The 25559-nt window shown below is 40.9% G+C and overlaps 1 protein-coding gene across 1 annotated transcript in view; it reads left to right on the forward strand.

Annotated features, from left to right (window-relative positions):
• Positions 1-25559, forward strand: part of cadps2 (Ca++-dependent secretion activator 2) — a 233305-nt gene that overhangs the window by 24235 nt on the left and 183511 nt on the right. Inside the window, exon 2 of the mRNA XM_069718728.1 lies at positions 8942-9055. Coding sequence (XP_069574829.1) covers positions 8942-9055 — 114 coding nt within the window. The remainder of the gene's footprint in view (positions 1-8941; positions 9056-25559) is intronic.

Raw genomic sequence — 25559 nt, forward strand, 5'->3', positions numbered from 1 at the left:
CTTTTCTATAATTTTCTTTGAGATTCTCAGACAACTGACAACTGTTGCTGATCCATGTTTAGAGTGGTGCATACTGTGACAACAAAACAGCAGAATTACAATGTATCTCCATTTTATTAGGTTAAATAACTGATTGAAATCATGTGGGATACTAATTAAAGAAAAGTTTGTTTGAAATATTATGGTAAACGGTAATTTTTTTTCCAAAGTAAGGGGTGAGAGAATGCATTATGTCAATGAGTTGTCCCTACAAGGAAAGACCAACTTTTTTTGCGTGTGTGTGTGTGTGTGAGATTTGCAGCAGCTGCCTGTTGCCATGACAATGAGGGGAGTTGTCATACTGCGACTGCAGTACACAGGAGACGTGCGTGTGCATTTTTGACAGATACTACACTGATAATTACTATAAGAATTCAAATTTGTTCTGGAAATTTGGGATTTCAAAGACAGTTTTTTTTTCTCTAAACATAGTCTAGCTGTTTTCAGCAAAGTTCAAATAGCTGATCAATCCATTCATTTATATTTATAGAAAATTAATCAGCTGCAGTTTGTATAACTGTTGTCAATTATTTAATAAGTTTTCATGCAGAATTCCCAGTCATTTGCCTAAATCAGATTCTTCAATGTCAGAGTTTACTTTTCTTTTTTATATATGATTGTAAAGTAATTTTTTTGTTGATGAGGTTGATGAAAACTGTCAGTAATAATGTAATAATGTAATAAAACACAAGACACAACTTCACATTTATGTTCATAGAAGGATGGCATGTGGATGATACAAGGCTTTTTACCCAAGAGATGGTCCTGTATCTCCAAGCAGAAAAAGGGGCCGTTGGAGGAGCTTCAGTGTGTGTTTATGAATACAGCGACTGTGGGGGCCGAAAAATGTCTCTTCCCGTCACTTCTGCTTTGGACTTGGTACAAAGTCTGGAGCAAATGTCTTGACAATCAGTCAACTTGTGGAAACAGTGTGATGGCTCTGTGCGTGCGTGCGTGCGTGCGTGCGTGCGTGCGTGCGTGTGTGTGTGTGTGTGTGTGTGTGCGCGCGCGCGTGCGCATGTGCGTTGCCTGGAGGCTTTAAAGAGCCGTACATTAACCGGGTGCTAGCGTGAAAAAAAAAAAAAAAAAAAGACTGCCTTGCCATGGTGCCCAATGTGAAATACCTCTTTCTGACACTGCTGTTGTCAGAAACTAATCAGGGTGGCGTCAGTGTCTTAAACAGTTTGATGTCTTAATGAAATTCAGTAACAGTGCACTGGCAGCACTGTAGCTGAAACAAAAAAAGTTTTGCAAAAGCAAGAAAAACATGGATGTCTCATCAGCCAAACTGCATTGCTAAAGGTAATAAAGACGCATGAATTGAATAGGTGTAGCACTATATTGAATAAAAACAGTAATGTTAATCCTCACATGTCCATCTCTGCTGCAGCTATCTTGAGTTCTCGGTGACATAAATGCTTAAAAAGTCACAAGTATGAATATCTTTCCCATCAAATGACCTCAAATCAACCTTTACCCCACACAAGTGTGGTATTAGTAAAATAACAGGTGTTAAGTTTGTGCAAAAGCTGTAGAAGTGCTAACTAAACTTTTTTTTTTTTTTTTTTTTTTTTTTTTTTTACAGAATTAGACATGTTCCCCTTCCACTACAACTCTGGTTCCACCCTTCTCAGCTGTATGAGGAAAAATTAGAGGAAGGTGATTTTTTTTTTTAGCGACAAGCTAAATATATTTATGTTAGACCGGATAAACTTACATACACTGGTGTCGGCGAAACCCAGCATCATTTGCAGCGCTTGTGCGGCTGCAGATTTGTTTCCAGTGAAAAATGAGGGGAATTATTCTCTTTGCCTGATCAGCCGGTTTGGAGTTGTGTGGTGCGGTGGATGTCGATTTTTTTATTTTTTTATTATTAATTCAAATAATAAAAAGTTGAAGAAAACATGACCTACTGTAAGTTGTATAAACTAGATGCATTCTTTTAAAGAATCTGTCCTCCCTTCATTGCTTTCTCATGTGCTGTAAGGTTTAGATCGGCTGATCCAAAAAGGAACTACAGAGTTGACTGGTGCAGGTTGGAGAGAATATTCTGTCGTGTTCCCCTGAAACTGGCTCCAATGGAAATAGTCGGATATAATTACCTCCATGTATCCAGGCACAAAGATCACTCATACTCTGTGTTTGTATGTTTTGTGTGTGTGTGTGTGTGTGTGTGTGTGTGTGTGTAGAGCCCCAATATGCCCTCCATTCATTAATCTAAGATGTCTGACAGATGTCTCGCTTTTGCTTTGTTCCCTTTATCCTGCCAGAGCTGCATCATGACAGCTGAAAGTGCTGCAAGTAACGAAGCGAAAGGGTCATTTTTTAATTTTTTTTCTGCGGAAGCAAGTCTCTCTCACTTGCAGACACGCACTCATTCTTTTGTGTTTACTGATACACCACTGGAAGGTCCATGCTGCTGCCCAAATATGCTGTTAACTGCCCTTGATGACCTATCATCGCCTATCATCAAGGAGGGAAAAGAGCTCAAATTAAAGCCTTCAACCATAAACAAACACTAAAGTGAACCACATAGGCACACGTATATCATCACGCACAAACACACGCAACACACAGAAACACACCTAGTAGCGTGACAGAAAAGAGAAAGAAAGAGTCGATGTGGGGAAAAAGAAGGACAACAGACTGAAAAGAGAAGTCAAACTAAAAAAAAGAAAAATGAGCGACGGTAATGTTTCTGTGATGGCTGAGTAGAGACAGGTTGTTGGTCAGACTGCAAAACATGTCAACAGCACTTAAACACAAACATAGATGTATCATAAAATGATTATCATCGTGATGTGTTTTTATTTGTTTAATGATTGACAGTTTGGCAGCTCTGATAATTGGCTGTCTGGTGCGCATACATTTAGCTAAAAGGCATCACTGACTCAATAACACATTTCTTTATTTTGCATCGCATCTACTTGGTGTGTCTATTCGGTTTTGGGGCTGATAGTATAATCTGATCCTTCAACAAACAAGTCTACCGTTCACAAAACTCCTGGAGCATGTTATTCATCCACTGCAGTGATGCTGCTGTTCATTTTTGTCTTCTCTTTTGTCTGATGGGCGTCAGCGCCTGATTGAAGTTTTCGAACTGTGAGTGGGGCTCTACGATGTGAGGAATTTACTTACAAATGCAACTATGAATAGATTTGTGCGAGTTGGGGAAAATAGTTTTGCGATCAGTGTGCGAGTAAAGATGACAACCTACCATAATCTGTTAAAAAGATAATGTAGTTGCTCTACTAATTAAAGGATATCTATAATTATTAAACGTGAGCAGAATGTGAAGTGGACGACGTTATTTCAGGCTCCCAGAGTGTGTTACGTGAATCCTTAGACATCCGATTTGTTTTTTTCATGAGTGATGGGGAGAGCAGAGGACACGTTCTTACCTATTTAGAAACTTTGGTACATTGTTTTGCCCTATGGACGCTTCATATCCAGGTTACAGCACAAACCTCTGTATAAAGCTTGTAAAGGAATAAACTTTGCACTGATAATGACAGCTCAAAGACTGTAACGATAAGTTATTTATTTATTTTACCTCCTTTAAATTGATCCGCTTATTTTCTGAATTGACATTGAATTTAGTATTTACACTGAGTCAGTGTAATAACAGCTAGTGGATAGTTCATCCAGGAGCTAAGCTGGTTAGCTTGTTAGCTCCAGACAAAGTGAAGCAGAGAGCTGTTACTTTTTTTCAAACGACAAACGAAAGTTGCCAGTTTTCCACTCACAGTGGTTAAAGCCTCACATTTAATGGCAGCACTGATTTGTAACGATTTTAACTTTAAAAACTGTTTTTTTCTGAACATCTGTCAATTTTACAGTACCTCCAAACTTCCAGCCCAAGATCAGCCAGAGGCCTCAGTATTAAAGCACCAGTTCTTCTGCCTTTATTAATTTCATTACAATAACACATTATTTACCAGTATAGCAATAGTCTGTAATTTAATTAATGGGTGGGAGACTTCTGCCGTGTCATATGGCCTACGGGCTTCTTAAATGGTACACCAAATGACTGATTTTTCATGAGAATGACTAAGACGGGCCAATGGGGTTTATAACAATGCTCCTGCTGGCTTTTCCCCCCATGGTGTAGTATTTATAAAAAAAAAAAAGTAAACAATAAATTGTGTTATCGACTCTCACTACTTGTAGAGTCACAGTACAATATCGAATCGGCACCCAAGTATCATGATAGTTTTGAATAAGGAAATCCCAGCCCTCGCAATTAATCAGTTAATGATTAATAATGAACATCCCCCAGTCATTGCCCTCTAATCCTCACTACACACTGAAAGCTCGACACTCCGTGAAAGTTTAGAGATGTTGAACTGCAGAGTGGTACGAAGTTGGCAGGGAAGTTTTCAAACGACGACCATTTGAGCCCAAAAAGGAGAGCAGCCTTGCGAGAGGGGAAAATGACCCCTTCACCTGGATGTTTTTATGTCACTGATGGAGGAGTAGTGATGCAGATACATTTACAAACCCACTGGGATAAATCCATTTCCTGGACAAAGCAGCAAAGATGGAGAGGCACAAGTGTTTTTCACAGTACATATCCAGCTTTTTTTTCTGGTCCTCGCCTCTCATGTCATGGACAGGAAGCGTTGGTTTCGGGGGAAAGCTATCGCCGTTGCAGTCCCCTGACAAGAAGAGAGACACGCTCTGAAATGAACCCATAAAGGCCTCAGAGTAGGATATTATTTTCCAATTGCAGAGTATTTCTGTTTAAGGGAAGAGAGCACATTGTGTACTCGTATGCTCTAAAAACTAAAAATCACTACTTGAGGATTACTAATATTTCTACGATACTAAGAATCAATTCTGAAAAGTATTCACAATATTGTTGTAAGTCGAACTATCACTGATTCTCTTTGCCATTCATCCAATTTAGCATTCATTAGTCCATCAATAAACCCGTTTCACCACTTTGCAAAAATAAGCAAAAGGCTTATATTTGGATACAATGTCATACCAAAGGAAAAGCTTTTTAATGGCAATTCAAATATTTATTTTTCCAGCAGTACATTAAAGAGTAACTACAGCCAGGCTTTGAAATCTAGTGGAAACTCGAAATTGACCAAAGCCACAATATACTATGAAACAGTCGGGTGGGAAAGACGAACGGCACCACTTAGTTTTGCAGTTGTGTGCCTGGAAGGCGCACACTAAGGCCCGCGGTACGCGCCGTGAGAACGCGCAAGTGTAAATGGCCAACGACGTCTGACTCCGTCTCAAAAGGACAACCACGGCAAAACTGACTCACCATGTGCTCTTCCACATAGATGTGGTTTCAGTCCTCAAGGGTCTAGTTTAATCAGAGCGTTTCCATGAACACTGCAGCAAACAGCAATGGCATCTGTGGGAGAAATGTGCCTTGCTTCACCTTGCTACACTGAAGAAAGAAAAGAGCAGATGCAGCGTGCGTCCCTTTTGAATCACTTATGGAGGAAGTATCGAGAACTCCTGTATGAATGACAGGTTGACAATTTCAGCGAATGGAGAGGAAATAAACCCAAACGTAGGTGTTTATATAGCTTTTGTTGTCTCATACGTATAGTTATCATGAGCTTCAACAATTAGGCTGCAGTTTGTACTTGCATTGCATTAAGATTATTTTTAGTTGACATGCTCCAGAACTCAAGGGTGTGTGTGTGTGTGTGTGTGTGTGTGTGTGTGTGTGTGTGTGTGTGTGTGTGTGTGTGTGTGTGTGTGTGTGTGTGTGTGTGAAACCTAAACACTTGCTTGGCGCGTGTTCTGGTCATTACATTGTACTATAAATCAATCAAAACCCAGTGTTTCGATGTGTGATTGCTGTCTCAGCACACTATTCTCTCTGCTTGGACCTTTTGTAATGAAGTCAGCATTTACATCTACAAGCCAAACCGACTTATATTTGCTTTGTTTCCCAGGACAAGACGTGTTTGTTTTTGAGCTGCTGCTGCTATTGCTGAACCACATTTCATTCCAACACTGCCCTTCAAGTAGGAGCTTCCTTCTCAGGAATAAATAGTTTCACATCTTGAACCTGTCATATGGACGTTGAGTCATGTTGAGCACGAGCAGTCACAACCTGCTGCTTTTTTATATTTTTTTATAAATTCACCCTTCTCCTCTCACTTGGTTAAAGGCGAAAAATAGCGGTAGCGTTTAGGCACAGAAAAAGCAAAAAAGCCCACACAAAAAGCTGTCAGCTGGAGATAAGACACTTTGTGTCACTAGAAATTGGCACTTTGACTTCCAGAATGTATTAGTTACTGGCAGTTGAAACAAGCGGGAGAATAATGGTTTCATTTAACCGTGCCGTCCTCTTGACGCCTTATACATAATGCAATTTATGAGCTGCTCCGTCTTGGTGACTGTGTTGCTCATGAAAACTTAATATTCTCATACAACACAATATGTCAGCTGTGGTTCACTGGACAGGAATTACATCTACCAATGACATTCATGGGAATGATTTTCTCTCTTTTTTTCTGGCTTGACAGACCTGGTATACTTAAAATCATTTTTCTGAAAAGAAAAACATTTGCTGTCATTGGAAAATATTTATTTTTCCAAACTACAGTACTGCGCCAAAAGCTTTAGGGACTTCAGATTTTTTTTTTTAGATTGTCTTGTAAATCACCGGTACCAGGGAGGCATCTGATTGGTCCCAGATTCATTCTGCAGAATGTGGGATTTCTTTGACTTCCATGGGGTTGTGCACTGTAAAGGTCACAATGTCAATGCCGAGTTCAGCTGAGATGCATCTGAGGGATAACATTCGGTGCAAATGACCTGAACTGTGGCGCAATGGCACTTGGGTTCTCCAACAAGACAACCCACCTGCAATAACACAATTGTTGCAGACACTTTCGGAAACTCTAGGAACCACACTAAGCCACCGCTCTGATAGCCAAACACTGTTGTAATTGTAGGGTCCCTGGTCACCTTTTAAATGTAAAGGGTGACAAATTACTAGTTACAGTGGTAAAAATGTAATGTAACCATTTTTATTACTTTAGCAAAGTAACATAACTCATTATATAGGGTTGATTTTTCATTACCTTTTTTGAACAAATGTTTTAAACTAGGCTGTAAAGCTGAAAACTATAATTAAAGTTCTTCAATAAAACTTTAAGACCGGAATGTTTTCATTTTACATCACAAGCACCAAAACAAATCATAAAGACCTAGTATTTTCAGCACTCAGTGGTACAATCTTTCCAATTTTGAGAGGAATGTGCAGGTGAAAGAAGGCAGTCCTGGAGACTTGCTTATTCTGGGGTTAAAGGACTTGTCCTGCTCAAAAAATAACTTGAAAGTTCCTCACAGTATGTCTGGTGGCAAAAGCAATGCCATCCAGAGTAATGGTCTGGCTAGATAGAGTTTCTGAGGCGTTAAGGGCCAAATACCATAACTTCCGTTTTGTCTGAATTTAGATTTAATTTTTTTTTTAGGTCATCCAAGCCTTTTATGTTTTTTTAGACATGTTCGAAGTTTGACAAAATTATTTGTTTCATCTGGATTCATAGATAAATATACTGTAGCTGGATGTCATATGCATAGCAATGGGAATGTTTCTTAATAATATCGCCAAAGAGAGGCATATATAACGGGAAAAGTATGGGTCCAAGTACACATCCCCATTGTAACTTTTATTTGCATGGAAGATTCATCAATGTTATGAACACATTGGAATCTCTCCGATTAACGTATTTAAACCACTCAAGCATGGTTTCTTTAATCCCAATAATGTGTTGCAGTCTCTGTAATAAAATGTTATGATCAATGGTGTCAACATCTAAATGTCTGACATCGAGCAGGAAAAGTATAGAGGATCATATAGTACAGTATAGTACTGAGGATCATTAGTGACTTTTAGTAGTGCAGATCCTGTGCTACCATACACTCTTAAGTCCCAGTAGAAAATATTCAAACCATTCCTGTGCGGAAGGTCACATAACTCGTATGCCACAGCTTTTTTTTTTTTTTAATTTTTTTTTTTAAAGAATTTTACAAATAAAGGGAAAGTTGGATATAGGTTTATAGTTGGCTACAATGTCTGGTTCAATAATAGGCTCTTTAGGTAAAGGTTTATTTACAGCAACTTTAAAAGCATGCTGCATATGGCCTCTAATAAAGATAGATTATGTTGTTTTTAAGCTTCACTTTTTTGACCTCCGTCTCCTCCTGTAAGGTGGTGTGTGTGTGATTTTCAATTTCTGGTCCTGCTGTTTGACCTGATATCCAGAATGTCATTATACTAGAGCATCATTTAATAAAAGCTCCATGGCAAAGGGGGCAAGTGCAAAAACTTGCTTGACCAATAGCCAGGTTTAGCCACAATCATAGGACTACGACCACAAGTGAAAACCTGAATGTTCCTTTTTCTGTCGTGATCACAGCAGAAATATCCACAACTTGTGACTGTTTCATCCATTTCTATCGTAGCTTGTTCAGAGTCATAAGCATTTTAAAAAAGCCTTTCATTTCTGAGAGTGCGCGCCACCAGTGTTCTCAAGAAATGCAGGTTATGTTCTAAAACCATCATAAGTTCAGAAACGCATACGATATATTTACAACTAAGCAGTCCCGATGCCCCATCCAACAAAAATAAATAATGTAGAATTTTCAAAATGACAAACTCAAATCAATCACTTTCAATTTCAGTTTGTTTAAAACTGATCTTAAGACTTAGAAAAGGGATGATAGGGATGTAGTTCATGAGCTAAATTGTTGGTATGGTCCTTTTAAGATTCTCAGTGTCTGAACCTGTTTTCCATCTTCAAGGAGCCAGATTACTCTCGGTCTTCCTTCCTGTCTCTTTTAGATTGATTATGCCCTCGTCTGCTGAAATCTCTCTGTACTTGACTTCATTTTTCTCCTCTCTTCTCCCTTTCAGGTTAACAAGCAGCACCTGCAGGCGGTGAATGAGCGTTTTCTGGCCTTCCTCAATGGCGAAACTCAGATTGTTGCAGATGAAGCTTTCTGTAATGCTGTGAGAAGCTACTATGAGGTATGAGGTCTCAAATCAAACAAGTACAGTGGGTACGGAAAGTATTCAGACCCCTTTAAAATTTTCACTCTTTGTTTCATTGCAGCCATTTGCTAAAATCAAAAAAGTTCATTTTATTTCTCATTAATGTACACTCAGCACCCCATCTTGACAGAAAAAAACAGAAATGTAGAAATTTGTGCAAATTTATTAAAAAAGAAAAACTGAAATATCACATGGTCATAAGTATTCAGACCCTTTGCGGTGACACTCATATTTAACTCACATGCTGTCCATTTCTTCTGATCCTCCTTGAGATGGTTCTACTCCTTCATTGGAGTCCAGCTGTGTTTAATTAACCTGATTGGACTTGATTAGGAAAGGCACACACCTGTCTATATAAGACCTTACAGCTCACAGTGCATGTCAGAGCAAATGAGAATCATGAGGTCGAAGGAACTGTCCAAGGAGCTCAGAGACAGAATTGTGGCAAGGCACAGATCTGGCCAAGGTTACAACATAATTTCTGCAGCACTCAAGGTTCCTAAGAGCACAGTGGCCTCCATAATCCTTAAATGGAAGAAGTTTGGGACGACCAGAACTCTTCCTAGACCTGGCCGTCCAGCCAAACTGAGCAATCGTGGGAGAAGAGCCTTGGTGAGAGAGGTAAAGAAGAACCCAAAGATCACTGTGGCTGAGCTCCAGAGATGCAGTAGGGAGATGGGAAAAAGTTCCACAAAGTCAACTATCACTGCAGCCCTCCACCAGTCGGGGCTTTATGGCAGAGTGGCCCGACGGAAGCCTCTCCTCAGTGCAAGACATATGAAAGCCTGCATAGAGTTTGCCAAAAAACACATGAAGGACTCCCAGACTATGAGAAATAAGATTCTCTGGTCTGATGAGACCAAGATTGAACTTTTTGGCGTTAATTCTAAGCGGTATGTGTGGAGAAAACCAGGCACTGCTCATCACCTGCCCAATACAATCCCAACAGTGAAACATGGTGGTGGCAGCATCATGCTATGGGGGTGTTTTTCAGCTGCAGGGACAGGACGACTGGTTGCAATTGAAGGAAAGATGAATGCGGCCAAGTACAGAGATATCCTGGAAGAAAACCTCTTCCAGAGTGCTCTGGACCTCAGACTGGGCCGAAGGTTCACCTTCCAACAAGACAATGACCCTAAGCACACAGCTAAAATAACAAAGGAGTGGCTTCGGAACAACTCTGTGACCATTCTTGACTGGCCCAGCCAGAGCCCTGACCTAAACCCAATGGAGCATCTCTGGAGAGACCTGAAAATGGCTGTCCACCAACGTTCACCATCCAACCTGACGGAACTGGAGAGGATCTGCAAGGAAGAATGGCAGAGGATCCCCAAATCCAGGTGTGAAAAGCTTGTTGCATCATTCCCAAGAAGACTCATGGCTGTACTCGCTCAAAAGGGTGCTTCTACTCAATACTGAGCAAAGGGTCTGAATACTTATGATCATGTGATAGTTCAGTTTTTCTTTTTTGATAAATTTGCACAAATTTCTACATTTCTGTTTTTTTCTGTCAAGATGGGGTGCTGAGTGTACATTAATGAGAAATAAAATGAACTTTTTTGATTTTAGCAAATGGCTGCAATGAAACAAAGAGTGAAAAATTTAAAGGGGTCTGAATACTTTCCGTACCCACTGTATGTCTTCATTCACGTCAGAAAGTATTTTTTTTAATTTTTTTTTTATAACAATAACAGATGATTGAGTTAGATGTTTCCTCAGTCAATCAGGTTTGTGGGAAAGGGAGGGGAGCAAAAGTGTCAGATATTGAGTTTGTGTATTAAATTGAGATTTTAAACTGGCATTATATATTCTAAAGGTTTAGACCATGAGCATCACAAATTATGAAGACCTGAAATTCCAAATGATTGATTTTGAGGTATTTTGTAAAAACAAAAAAATGCAGCAATCCCCTATGTATAATGAGAAAAAAAAAAAACCTCGAAATGTTTTATTTCGAAACACTGAACTCAAGCAAAAATACATTTTCAAAGCATATTTGACATTTCTATACTACAGTTGTGGGCTATCTGCAGGCTGATGCTTGAATGATATATGAATAGTTTTAAAGTATATTTCATGTTTATACTGTCTTGTGTCTCACAGCCCAGAGTAATGTCTCATAGATTGACTTCTATTAAACCCCAATTTTTCAGCACTGCAATCATTAATTACAGTCACACATTTGTGGTTGTCGCCACATGGTTATTAGACAAAGTTTGCACACCTACACTGTTTTGTAGTTAAATGTAGATGGACAGGTAAGAAATCTTCAGTATTTATGTGGGCTTTTTTTCAGTTGTAGAAAGTCTTATTCTTGGCATTCACGTTCATCTAATATCTTTTGGAAGTCATGGCACCGCTTTCCTTTTTCAGCCTTGGCCACAGCAGTGTGCATTTGTGAGATTTCTGGCTTCCGGCATTGTACAACCCTGTTTCCAAAAATGTTGGGACGCTGTGTAACATGTAAATAAAAACAGAATGCAATGATTTGCAAATCACATAAATCCATATTTAATTGAAAATAGATCCTCAAAGTAAAATTACAAAGAATTTGGGGATTTCATCATCAACGGCACTTTAAATCATTCAGAGAATCTGGAGAAATCTGTGTGCACAAGGGACAAGGCCAAACAACTCTATTGGATGGCCGTGATCTTCGGGCCCTGCATTAAAAACAGACATTAATTATGAAGTGGAAAACATAGTCTGGGCTAAAAAAAAAAAAACCACTTCATAAAACCATTGTCTGTGAACACAGTTCATCGGTGCATCCACAAATGCATGTTAAAACTACTATGCAAAGAGGAAACCACATATAAACATGATCCAGAAGCACAGCTGCCTTCTCTGGGCTAGAGCTCATTTAAGATGGACTGAGGCGAAGTGGAAAACTTCCTGTGATCTGACAAATAAAAATTTAAGATTTTTTTTTTCAACACTAACTATGGATGCAGTATCCTCCAGGCTAAGGAGGAGAGGGACCATCCAGCTTCTTATCAGCGCACAGTTAAAAGGCCAGCATCCGTGATGGTACAGGGATGCATTAGTGCACATGGCATGGGTAGCTGACACATCTGGGAAGGCACCATTAATGCTAAATGGTATATACAGGTTTTGGAGCAACTTGTGCTGTCACCCAGACAACTTCTCTTTTAGGGAAGGCCTTGCTTATTATGCCAAACCACATTATGCACGTTTTTTTAACTGCATAGGTCTCTAGTGGAAGAGTCCGGGTACTAAACTCCCTGCCTGCGGTCTAGACCAGTCACCCATTTAAAAAATTTGGAACATTCATGAAATAAAAAATACGACAAACTGTAGAGCAGCTAAAATCCTGTATGTCAAGGATGGGACAACATTTCACTTCCAAAATTCCAGAAACTGATCTCCTCAGTTCCCAGAAAATTACATAGTGTTTTTAAAAGAAGAGATGATGTAAAACAAGGGTAAATATGTCACTGTCCCAACTTCTTCTGAGACATGTTGCTGGCATCACCATAAAAAAAATCACATATTGTTGAGTTAAAACTCAAATAATGAAGTTTTTTTTTTTTTTTTTTAAACACTTTTTATTTAGTTTTCAACGACATAAAAACATGCATTTTCAGACAGTTACTTTCTTTGTCCATTTTTGAACTGTATGTTGTCTTGGTACACATGATATTCAGGTACAGTGTACAACACATAGAGAGAACAACAAACATAAAATGGTGCTCACTCCAAGAGAAAAAAAAAGGGGAAATAAGAATTAGAATAAATAACTGATTACATACCTAAATAATTCAATTAAGAAAGAGATTGAAATTTTTTTTTAAAAAAATAAAACAAGGGATGAAAAAGTAGGAATTGTCCACTCCTGAATGTAGTATCGTAGGTGCTATATATGATTTTGTGTGTGTATAGAGAGAGTTAACAGATAATAGTTCAGCCCGAGGGCCGAGCAACATATAGTAATAACTCTCATTGTATTAATAATGCTGCGACAGGACCCCATCGTTTAGTAAAGATAGGCGTTTGGAGTCTTAATGAATATGTGATTCGGTCCATTTGATAGATATCCCATATTTTTTGGTTCCATATATTGTATGTGGGGGGGATCCGGTTTTAACCATCTGATAGTTATACACTTCAGTGCTGCTGTGAGTAGTATGTTTAGAAGGTATTTTTTTGCCCTTCCATCCAAGCCTTCAGGTATCGCTCCTAATAGTGCTACTGTGGGGTCTTGTTTGATATCCTGTTGGAATATCTCTTTGAGGGCATCAAATACTTCTTTCCAGTATGCATTTAACTTGGGGCAGAGCCAGAATATGTGTGTGTGGTTTGCAGTACGTGTTCCACAGTTCCGCCAACACAAGTGTGTTGGGCCCATCTTGGCTACTATTTCTTGTGTTCTGAAGAATCTGGTGATTATTTTCCATTTAAATTCCCTCCAGGTGTTCGAGTTTGTAGCTAGGTGTGCCTCTGTGCATATTTCCTACTAGGTATTCTGTGGTATGACCTTGTTCATTTCCGCCTCCCATCTCTGCTTTATCTGTAGGGAATTATGGAGATTCATAGATAGGAATATGTTATATAGTTTACTTATTGTTTTCTTATCTTTGTTCCCATCTGTATATCTATTAAAAACCTTTCTATAGGCATACGTTTCACAAGCTTTCCCCACTCTTTGTGTGTTGTTAGAAAAATTCTCAATTGAAGATATCTGAAGAAGTCTGTTTTGGGGAGATCAAAATCCTTTTTCAGCTGCTCGATTGTCTTGAGGTTGTCCTCATTAAATAACTGCTGCAAGTAAACCGGTCCCATATCTGACCACTTTCTAAAGCCCGTATCTAGATTGTTAGGTGTGAAGGTCTTCATAGATCCAATGCTTGTTAATGGTGAAATTAACTTCGGAAGCCCAAAAGCTGTCTGTATTTTGTTCCAGGTTTTAAGAGTGACCTTAGTCCACTCTGCTAGATCTTTTATGGGTGCATCTAAAAAAGTCCAAATTTGTAAGGGCTCTGGGCATACATTTTTCTCAATATTAAGCCAGCGAGTGTATGTATTATTCTGAATACACGCTATTACAGGTTTCATTTGTGCAGCCCAGAAGTAATATTTTAAGTTTGGAAGTTTAAGGCCTCCATTTAGCTTAGATAGCTGTAAGGTTTTAAGTCTAATTCTGGGATGCTTTTTTTTGCCAGATAAATTTGGAAATGATTTTATCCAGGTTATCAAAAATTGATTTTGGAATTTCTACAGGTAGCGTCTGAAATAAGTAGAGAAGTCTGGGCAGAACATTCATACGAATACTTTCAACACGACCGAGCAGGGACAGAGCCATCGTTCCAAGTCACTATCAATGCACCGAGTTACTTTACTATAATTGGCCTAGTACAGATTCTGTAAGGATGGGGGGATGTTGGCATATGGCCAAGGTATTTTATACTGTCTATTGGCCATTTAAATCCACTTTGGAGTTTTACACTTCTTGAGATGTTAACGTTGACATCCATAGCCTGTGTTTTTTCCACATTTACCTTGTATCCTGAGTAGTATCCATACTGTGAGATGAGTTCCTTTAGATGCAGTATTGTTGATGCAGGTTGCGTCAGATATAATAATACATCATTAGCGTAAATATATATTTTATGCTCTTCTTTATGTATTAAATAAGGAAGATTTGAAAGTGAAGGCTTGAACACAAGACACATCATGAGCAGGAACAAAAAAGGGCCAGCAGAGAACTAAAAGTTTCAGCAGTTTCTGTTGCAGCCACTAACTGGATGCACATCTGAGGAGTGAGTTCACAGTGGAAGAGATGCAACATCAAGTTAAGTGGGAGCACCTGCATGGAGAAGGAAGCACCTGAGTGGAAAGTTGTTCAGCTCAAGGTTCAGCCTGAAGAGGCTACTGGCTATAACATGTTTAATATTGACTGTAGTGTTGAAAGTGGTGCTGTATTAATTTAAGATCGAATTATTTGTCACACTTTTTTTATTTAGTTGATCGATGAACATTGTAGCTCTGTTTAATTTGATTTGCCTAGGAACATTATTTATATTGTTTATAGGATTGACTTTGGTTGAATAATTTTGTAAAAAAAATAAAATAAAAAAAAATAGTTTGTTTCTCAAGGGTTATCAACCTGTTAAACTTTGGTCAAATTTGACACATATTTTTCATAAAACAATACTCCCAAAACTCCCAACTGGATGACCTATGTCCTCCACCACCTCCACCAAAGCAACGCACTCCTGGTACCGATGAACTTGACATCAGGGTGTGCATGGAGGCCAGTGTGGGGTGTCCCTGTTAAGTGACACCTAGTCTTGGCTGTTACTAGTTACTCTTTACTTAAGCGTAGTAAGCCACCTTCTCCCTGGTCACTTTCCACATGTAATACCAAACACAATCTGTTTTTATTTACATTCTTTACAGTGTCCCAACTTTTTGGGAAACAGATTTGTACTTTAACTATATGATCTAAATCAATGGTTCTCAATTGGTATGTCGCAACCTAAAATTTGGTTATTGGGCCATTTTGTATATGTGTATACAAAGAAAAAAAATTATGCACTTTTATTTTACAGGATATACAGTATGTTTCCCATGACGTAAAGGTCACGCAGGAGCCGCTGCAAGCGTTTTCCTGACAGTAACAACTGAAACTAACATTATGTCAGCACATTTATAAAAACAGGATTAGGACTGGATAAGTTATTCAAGCCAATATTAGTCAGTTTAGTCAATTTAGATTATTGTAACTTGATCAGCATCACCAGTTTACACTTGTTTGAAAAGCATATATGCCTTAATAACTCAAACTTGTATTTCAATGGGTTTTGAGCTCTCGTACTTTTATTGCATGTTTTTGTTCAAAATGATCTGATGATGAAATACTGCAAAAAATTATTCCTCATCATTAACAGCCTAGGGCACATCTTCTGTTGTTATCAAAAACCTCTGACATCAAAGAGGATGCTGTCCTGCACTAAACCTGTAACCCAGGTACTGCACTCATCAAGCTACCTCAAATATTAGCCAGAAAGACACCTGTTCTGTATCACCATGTCTGTATTTAATCATTGTAACAGTGAAGACAACACAACCATCAGAAGGACAAATTGGAAATCCCCACATAGCTCTAGATAATTTTTATGACAATTTATTTAAAAAAAAAAAATTGTTATTACATACTTTGGAATACAGTGAACCCTCGTTTTTCGCGGGGGTTACGTTCCAAATAGAAACCGTGATAGGCGAAATCCGTGAAGTGAAATAAATCCTTTATTTTTTTTTACAATTATTATACAATGAAATACTCCATAATACATTGAAACCAAAGAACAAAACCTTTTTACAGGCCCAAGCATTTGTTTAACAAATAAAAGTACTGTATAAATGTTTTTTTTTTACAAATAACTACTGTACTGTAAAATAATAATTTTAATCATCAATACGAACTGAAGGCTTGAAATTGCTGAGATCGGCACCGCCCCACTGCGACCCGAGTCATTGGATTAGAACGGGAGGAAATGAAAAATGATTATGAAAACAAATACAAAGTACAGTAGGACAAATAGTGACTCGTGTATTTCACTGCTCTTCTGACTGAGCCGCTGCATCCTGACTCCGCTCTGCAGCGGTTCTTTCTTCTAAAGCCGGCGGTGCAGGTGTGGTTTTTCGAGAGAAGAACATAGTTATCGGTAGTTGTTGTCGCTCTTTTTTCTTCTGGGCAAAAAGATTCTTATAAACCGACATGCCACCATCGATTATTTTTAATTTGGCAAGCTGTTTTACGTACGTGTACATATTAAACCGCAACGTTATTGACAAACAGGTAGAGAAGAAGCGGAGAGACTGTTTAGCCAATCAGAATGCAGAACACAATGCACGATGCAAATCCGTGAAGCAGCGAGACCGTGAAAGGTGAACCGCGTTATAGCGAGGGTTCACTGTACTAGCTTATACGCCAAATACATTAGCAAAACAAAACTTGTTTTTGATCATTTTTACACCAGTTCATTATCAAATGTAATTGAATTCAAGGGAATTGAGTGCTTAATTGAAATAAATAATTAAAAAAAAAACATAAAATAATGAATATTGGGAGTCCATAATGACCAAAGCTATGCATTTATGGATTAATCTTAATTATCTCAAAACAAATGCACCGATGTGACAGCTGAGCTGTAGTATGGATTTGTTCACTGGTCAAATAATTACTGGAACGTTTTCAATCATATAATCTTTGCATGATAGTACTTGAAACACAATATCATTTTTTCCTCTTTTTAGAATTTTTCTTTAATATTTGTCAGTATTTGGTTGGAAACCTATACTCTCCTCCAGACACAATATGACAAACCCTCCTGTGCAAACTTGTGTTTCCATTTTCTCCACTTTTGGAGAGCAGCTGTGAGAAGAGATTCCAGTGAATATCCTCGCTCTTTTTATTCCATTTTTACGCATTGTTTTTTTTTGGTATCTGTCACTCCTCCGCCTGCATCTCATTCTTCTATAGCCCCTCAGTTTTTTTCCCCTTCTCTTTTAAAGTGCCTATCATCTGTTATTAGATGAAGATCTTATCGGCCTTCTGCCTCTCATTTCCTTAATTGCCTGCAAGTGTAAGACAAAAGGATCCATTGAATCTCTCACTTGTACTGCTGGAGAACAACTCACGGATGATTAAAGATAGATGCTGTCTTCCTTGGTGGACATTAGTATCCGCATGAGATCAGACACAAAACACTGTTCATGTTTCACATGTCCTCCTTAGACCTTGGTGTTGGAGACAGAGCATCAGTAACTGAGTATCCACCTCCCTGAGCACATAGGAGGTTGGATCAGAAAGTTCCATCACTGCTCCATTTGCGTGTGAACAGTGGGCAGCACTGTGATGTGCATGAAGCAGGGGGAAGCTATAATTAAGCTCCTAAGTGATTATCACAAGTTGATGTCGCTTATGAACATCAGCTCTTGAGTTACACATGTTTTTGTGAGCACTGGTCCGCGGCACTTTGATTCTCCATGCACCTGAAACTGGAGCAGAGAGCTCACATAAAGTCTTGTGTCCAATTTTAGGGTAAAAAAAGAGAAGTGGCAGGGACTCAAATCTGATGAGTACGGGAGTACTTGGGAGTGACGTGTATTTCCTTGTGAGAAACCTTTAATGTGTTGAGAGGGGGTGCGTTGTCATGTTGGAGACCTGAAGGCACTTTCTGATGGCAGTGCACCACAGTCCAGGTGGTTTGGACCACATGTTTTCCCTCGGATGCCTCAGAACATTTTAGCCCCATCAGAGCATGACCTTCAGCACGCAATGGCATGGTTTGTACCTGAGCGAAGCGGCGGGGATGAGGTTCATCGCTTCGAAGTCTGAGGCCATGGTGCTCTGCTGGAAAATGGTGGATTTAGGTCGGAGTACCTGTCCCAATGTGAAGGAGTTTAAGTATCTGTGGGTCTTGTTCACGAGTGAGGGTAGGATGGGGCGGGAGACTGACAGGCAGATGGGTGCGACGTCAGCAGTGAAGCAGGTGCTGCACTGGACCATTTTGGCAAAGAGGGATCTGTGTCAAAAGGTGAAGCTTTCAATTTACCAGCCGATCGACATTCCATCCAGTCACCAGCTCTGGGTAGTGACCGAAAGAATGAGATTGCAGTTACAAGCAGCGGAAATGAGTTTCCCCCACAGGGTTCAGCCTTAGCGATCGGGTAAGGAGCTCTGACATCTGGAGGGAGCTCGGGGTAGAGCTGCTGCTCCTTTGCGTCTAAAGGAGTCAGCTTAGGTGGCTCGAGTAGCTGATCAGGATGCCTCCTGGCCGCCTCCCACTGGGGGTCTTGCGGGCACGTTTAACAGAACAACCTGGGGTAGATCCAGAACATGCCGAAAGGATTATATATCTCATCTAGCCTCAGGATGCCCCAGGATGAGCTGGAAAATGTTATCAGGGAGAGGGAAGTTTGGGCAAATTTTTTAAACCTGCTGCCACCACGACCCAAACCTGGATAAGCAGAAGAAGAAGATGGATGGATGGATGAGTTGCCCGGTAAAAGGCCCGGTGATAAAGATTTGTGCTGTTTGTCATTCGTTTGAAGTCATGGCATATGTTCGACATGAGGTTAGTCACAGCAGAGAAACACATTTTTTTTTCTATTTTCTGCTTCTCACCCTGCTCCAGCTCTGCATAATTTCTGACAGCTTAAAGATAGTAAATCCAATGAGTGTGGTAGCTGCTACAAAAATGCATAACATGATGCTGTACTAAACTAAAAATGTCTCCATTCCCATTAATCAATACACTGGTCACAAGTTGTGGCTAACTATTTAGAGGTTATAAATTAGCAAAAGTTGAAGAAAAAAAAGTCAGTGTATCCAGAGGCTGATGCATGAGGGTGGATCCTTTTTCTCAAGATGCCAGTGTGTACATATTGTGAGGCTCAGTGATTTACCAGATTCAGTGAAATAGTATTAATTTATCTTGTTAATTCCTGAGTGTTTGCTCCATTCAGGTATGTGAACATCACTGAAAGCAAACAGACTCCTCTCAACATTAACCACAGACACACCAACAAGTACCAGAAGTGTCCGGCGTTGGCGTCGAGTGCGTAAACTAAGGGAATGGAAGATGTGGAGGTATGCATACTAAGCTAAGGTTTAAATCCAAACCTGCCAGCTCTACCTATCATCTTACTTGCGAATGTTCGGTCTCTGGCAAACAAGCTGGACGAACTAAAGATCTGGACCCTCACACAGAGAGGGCCAATGGACTGCAGTTTTATGTTCTTCACGGAAACATGGCTAAGCAGCCATGTCCCAAACAGCATGGTGGATTTGGATTGGCGCACAGTCTTCAGTGTGGCCACAGTAGTAGCCGCCTAAAGTGAAAGCAGGGGTGGCGGTGTATGTATTTATGTAAACAAAACATGGTGAAAAAGACTGTCATTGTCGACACCCACTGCTCTGCTGATCTTGGAGTACCTGATTATTAAGTGCAGGCCCTTCTACCTATCATTAAATAACTTTGTGCTGCTAATAGCAAGCTGCAAACAAGGCACCCAGATGGAGCTTTTATTGTCAGTCAAAACTTTAATCATTGCATTTTAAGATTTGTGCTTCCAAAGTTTTACCAGAATGTCTACTGTGCCACAAGTGGATATAGAACATTGGACCATGTCTACACCAGTATGGCTGATGCCTCCAAAGTCACACCCTCCCTCATCTAGGACAGTCTGATCATCCCCTGCTCCCCAAGTGCACCCTGGTCATCAAACGTGTGAAACCCACAATACGTACAATGAAGATCTGATTGGAAGGAGCAGACTCCACTCTTCACCACCAGTTTCAGCGCACAGACTGGCATGTGTTTGCCGCACAAGCCACCTCGGACTCTCAGATCAGCATTGGCACTTACAGCAACTGTCTTGGACCACAATAGCAACTGTGTGGTCAGGGTGACAACTCCCCAACGTTTGCCAATCAGAATCAAAGCAGGAGATGCAGCCTTCAAGTCTAGAGACTGGGAGGCTTACAGCTCAGCCAGGGCCAACCTAGAGAGGGGAATCTTCCAGGCCAAACAGTGCTACAGACAGAGGATTGTAGAGCACTTAAACTTCTGACCCACGGCATATGTGGCAAGGCATGCAGACGATCACAAACTTCAAACCATCCAGCACTGTGCGCCCAACTACCGCTGCCTCCCTACCTGGCGAGCTCAACCACTTCTACGCTTGCTTTGAAATGGAGAATAAGGAGGCAATCCTTAAAACAGACATATCACCCAATGAAGTTTGGTGTCTGAGGTGTTTGCTCCACCTTGAGCAAGGTAAATGCACAGAAGGCAGCTGGGCCTGAAAGAATTCTTGGCCGCGTGCTTAGAGCCTGTGCAGAACAGTAATAGGGGTCTTCATAGATATTTTTAATCTGTCCCTGGCCCAAGCAGTTGTCCCAACTAGGCTTAAGACTGCCACTATCGTGCCAACAAAAAAAAAAAAACATTATTCTGAGCTGCTCAAAGACCTTCATTCTGCTAAAAAAAAAAAAAAAAACAATGGCTGATGCTGTAACTCACTTGCACCATACAATCTGTGAGAGGAAGGAGCAGCAACTAAAGTGACCACCACCTTTTGGCATGCAAGTGTTCTAACATACTCTAAGGCTTTACAGGGAGGAAAACCCTTACTCTTTTCCAACTGTCCCAGATTACAATCCATTGTACAGCCTGGCATGCCAAAGGACAATTTTGGGTGAACGACAAGGTCAGAAAACAGGGAGTCAGGAAACTTTGGTGGACAAAAAGTCAGAAACTGTTCCGAAGGATGGCCCAGGAGCCAGAAAGACACGCAGGAACACTCTGGCTGACGGCCCAGGAGCTGGACTGACTTGAGGAGCCGCTCCAGCTGACGGCCCAGGAGTCTGATGGATTTGAGAAGCGACGAGTCAATGGGGGGGGTCCGGCAGGGAGCTGGCGACGACGAGTCACTGAGCGTAGGCAAAACCCCTTCAAGCGCTGCACCACCCCCTTAGGCACAAAGCAGGTAGGAGGCAGGATGCCTGGTTGGGAAACCAACAGCTGGTCACAAGTGGGCTGAGACTTGAGCAGGTGCAGAGGTGACAAACGCAGAAGCGGGTGTGGTGGCAGCCACCGGAGACAGGAGGCTTGGTCGTTCCAGAGGGCAGTTATGGAAGGGACCGATCTAGAAGGCAGCCACAGGACTGGACTGCAGTGAAGATGGTGGTGAGGGCCGGCAGGGAGCCAGCAACGAGGAATCACTGGGAGACTGGCACGGAAGCCGTCTTTAAGTGACTGGTTGTCGCTCTGCTGGAAGCTGGTGGCTTAGCACCGACGAGCCGCCCCGAGACAGAAGCTGGAAGGGCCGGGAACTCGGAGGCAGAGGCTGGAGACTCGGGAGCAGAGTCCAAAGACTCTGGAGCAGAGGGACCTTCGGGAGGCAAGGCTGCACGTCGTCGCTTTGTTGCCTTTCTGTGGTCTGCTATACTCTGAAGAGGCTGGAGACATGGAGGGAGGAGTTTCTGATGACTCAGAAATAGCTCAGGTGGCTGAAGACTCAGTAGTGGCTGCAGGAACTGATGATTCTGTAGTGGCTACAAGGGCTGAAGATACTGAAGACTCTGCTGCAGGGCCTGGAGACAGTGGAGGGCTCAGAGATTAAGAGCTGCAGAAGCTACCACCGGTTCAACTAGCTCCTGCAAGAACCGGTCGACGAGCTCGCTGCTCGTAATGTAGTCTGGGGGCTTAGCTGGCTGAAGGCAACAGGTAAGGCGGCATTGTTGTTCCAGCTGAAAAGCGATGGCTCTGAAGCTGAAGAAGTTGACACTGAAGCCGCAGGGGATGCTGGAGCTGTTGAAGACGCTGGAGAAAATTAGGCTGATTTGGACAGTGATGTAATCAAATTTGAAGCTGATGGATGCAGACTGAAGCAGAGAGATTGGTTGAAGATTGGGACAAACATGGGGTCTGTGTGGATTCAGTATAAAAGCCTGCAAACACTTCCCGAGTTTGGTCATGTTCTTAACTGTGAGAATGTCACGCTCCTCTCCATCAGAGTGAGTGCTGCCAACTGGCACTCATAATCTGGATCCTGCACAGCAGCGTATAAATATTCTAAGGTTGACCTGACTTTCAAGAGATTGTCAAAATGGGGAGTCACATGAGACGAAGAGGAAGACTGTGCAAGAGAAGTTTGTTCACGGCTTGTGTCAGTGGGTGCTGGGTCGATGTTTGGTCAGTTCGTTCTGTTCGGGATTCTACAGGAAAAGAAGTGGTATAAATAGGTTTTTTGAACTGTAGAGGTATGTTGGCATAAGTTCAGGACAATGGAGAACAGATAGAGTTCAAAGTCTGAGAGACAACAGAAGACTAGCTAAAGAGGGATTTGTGGCAAGGGCAGGGGCCGGGGAGCAGCAGAGGGTCAACGGGTCAGGGGATGCTGAGCAGCAGAGAGTCAATGGACCAGGGGTTGCTGAGCAGAGTGTAGCCCAGCAGAATAACGAGGAGTAGTAAGTGCAGTGTACCGGCTGGACTGAAGACAGTCTGTGGAACGAGGTGGGCGCAGCCACAGAGGAGCGGGAGTGTATGTTCACGGAGGTGAGTGAAACCACAGCGGAACAGATTCAGCCAAGTGGTGTCGAAATGATGGCTGCATTCCACTAAAGGGAGCCCCGTGCTTTTCTACCTGTTGGTTCCCTATCATAGACACTTAATGGACCTGAGCCGTTAAATATTATTATTACCTACTGTGACAAGACAACACATCTGGCATGAAAAAAGGTGCATACGGTGAGCTTCGTGGTAAGATGTTGACTTCCTGATCTTGCTTTGAACATGAAGACGTTAGACACGGGCAATGCCCTCAGCTCCTTGGAGATATATTTAAGTGTTATTGTTGTGTATTCAGTGAACTCTGGGTACTTTTACGCATCATGTTGGAAAGCTGGCTGCACCAAAACTAGTGAGTGCACTGCGTTCGAGACCATGACATCAACATTACTTCACTTTCTGTCATGTTTTCAAACTAAAAACTAAAAAAAAAGCAGTTCTCTGTAGTGACTGCCTCCTCAGAAATCTATGGATGTGGGTTGATCATAATTCACATCTACTTCTTTGCGTGAGACAGGAGGTTTGACAAAAAGCCATGTTTACAACAGGTGTTGAGTGTCCTTGTTTGTGCACCCAAAACACAGCAGCTAAAGTAAAACTCCATTGTAAGTTGTTAGCTGTAAGAACTGTATTGAATGAATTTAGCACACACTTATACAACTGGAAGATGAGATAAGCCGACTAGGTTGGGTAACATTAATGTGATATGAACACTGGCCACCGCTGGGGATGAGCACTTGAGCACAGGACAGATGTATTGGTTCTATTGTCATGTGGAGGAGTCTTCAGATGTAGCATCTTGTTCTACGATACGTTGTTTATCGTCATACATGCATATCTTACTGTAAATGGCTAAAACGATTTAGCATCATTTAGCAGACAAAGAGAGGAAAGGGGTGGTCGTGTAGATGGATGTGAATCTTCGGCAGAGGAGGTAGACAACTCTGAACTGGTAATCAGACAGGAAGTGTGAGAGCTTGAGAGTAAATGTGATTTCATAGCTTTCACACTGATTTTCCTCTTCACACATACATCATTATTGTAAATGCATATTTCTTTCAGCACCAGTTTTAAGTCCTCGGCTGCATCAGGATCTCCTCACCAGGCTGCATGTTTTTTTTCATTCTTTGAGGTGGACCACTTGAGATCTAAAACAAAAGTGTTATTCAGACCTTCTAACTGGCTTCTTCTGCGGCCTTGAGGCTACCAGACGGCAAACAGACTGAGTTGAAGCAGTAAAAAAGATATAAAGACGGGGGACAAAATAATGAATACACTGATTCAAAAAAGGTATTTTAGCTTCGTAGAAACCAGATATGATGAGTTTGAATTCTGTCAGATAGCAGCATATCACTTGTACGAGCATGTTTTGAAAAACGTAATACAATATAAGGTCTAATACTCAAACTTTTTACAGTAATTGGCTTTTTACTGTGTTTGTTTATCACATATAATGGTAAACAACTGTTGATCGATTAATTGGCACAAGCCATTGGAGTTCATCAAATTCACCAATATTTCAGTTTATGAAATATCAAAAAGTGAGATTGTACTATAAAGGTGATATCGCCTGTGTACAGCTTTCAGCTACTTCCAGCTTTCTTATTCTTAGGATTTGGAACCATACTTAAAGTGTACTTTTATTCTTCGTTGTTATGGAGAAAGATCCCTGGACTTCTTTGGCATATTTCGCCATCAGTAATCCTGTGCAAAGGAAAAAAAAACAACAACACATCACTTCAAATAGCTGCAGTTTATATTGATGAAGGCTGTATTTTAGTTCTGGAGCAGCAGGTGTGTGTGACCTGTAATTTAGTGTTTGAAAGCAGCTGGAGTCCAGTGCTTCAGATGAGTGACATTTCTGCAGCCCAGCAGGAAAGTGCTGCTGCTCACACTTATAAGTGCATCCAACCTTAGAGATTTTTCTTCATTAATTGGAGGAGTTCACAGATTTCTTCCTCACTTTCTGGCCTCACCATCTGCTGGCGGTTTTCAATATTAAACTGCTCTGAGCATAGAACGGTCTCTCGTTCGAAGCGTGCACTTAACACTCCTGTAAGCTGTCTGGAAAATGAGACGGTGGAGGGCAGCAGGGTAGTCAAAGACAGGAGAGCACAGGTTCACAAGCAAGGCAAAAGTCAACATCATTACAGGCTCAACAGTATTTGAAAATAAGGCCGATCGACACCTGTGTTGTTTGGGAAACAAACATTTGAAGACATGTCAGAAAGTGATGACCAGCTAAAATCAGTCCTCTCTCCCATGGTCTTGAACTTAGACATATCACAAACACATACAAAAAAAACAAAGTTATTGAGACAGAATACACTGAGCCTACTTTCATCTTGTTGAATTGTTGGTTTTCTCTGTATAATATT

Source organism: Brachyistius frenatus, unplaced genomic scaffold, assembly GCF_029030835.1.
Source record: "Brachyistius frenatus isolate BFR_SWC_R1_liver_20210118 unplaced genomic scaffold, ASM2903083v1 Contig_197, whole genome shotgun sequence".
NCBI classification, from domain to species: Eukaryota; Metazoa; Chordata; class Actinopteri; family Embiotocidae; genus Brachyistius; species Brachyistius frenatus.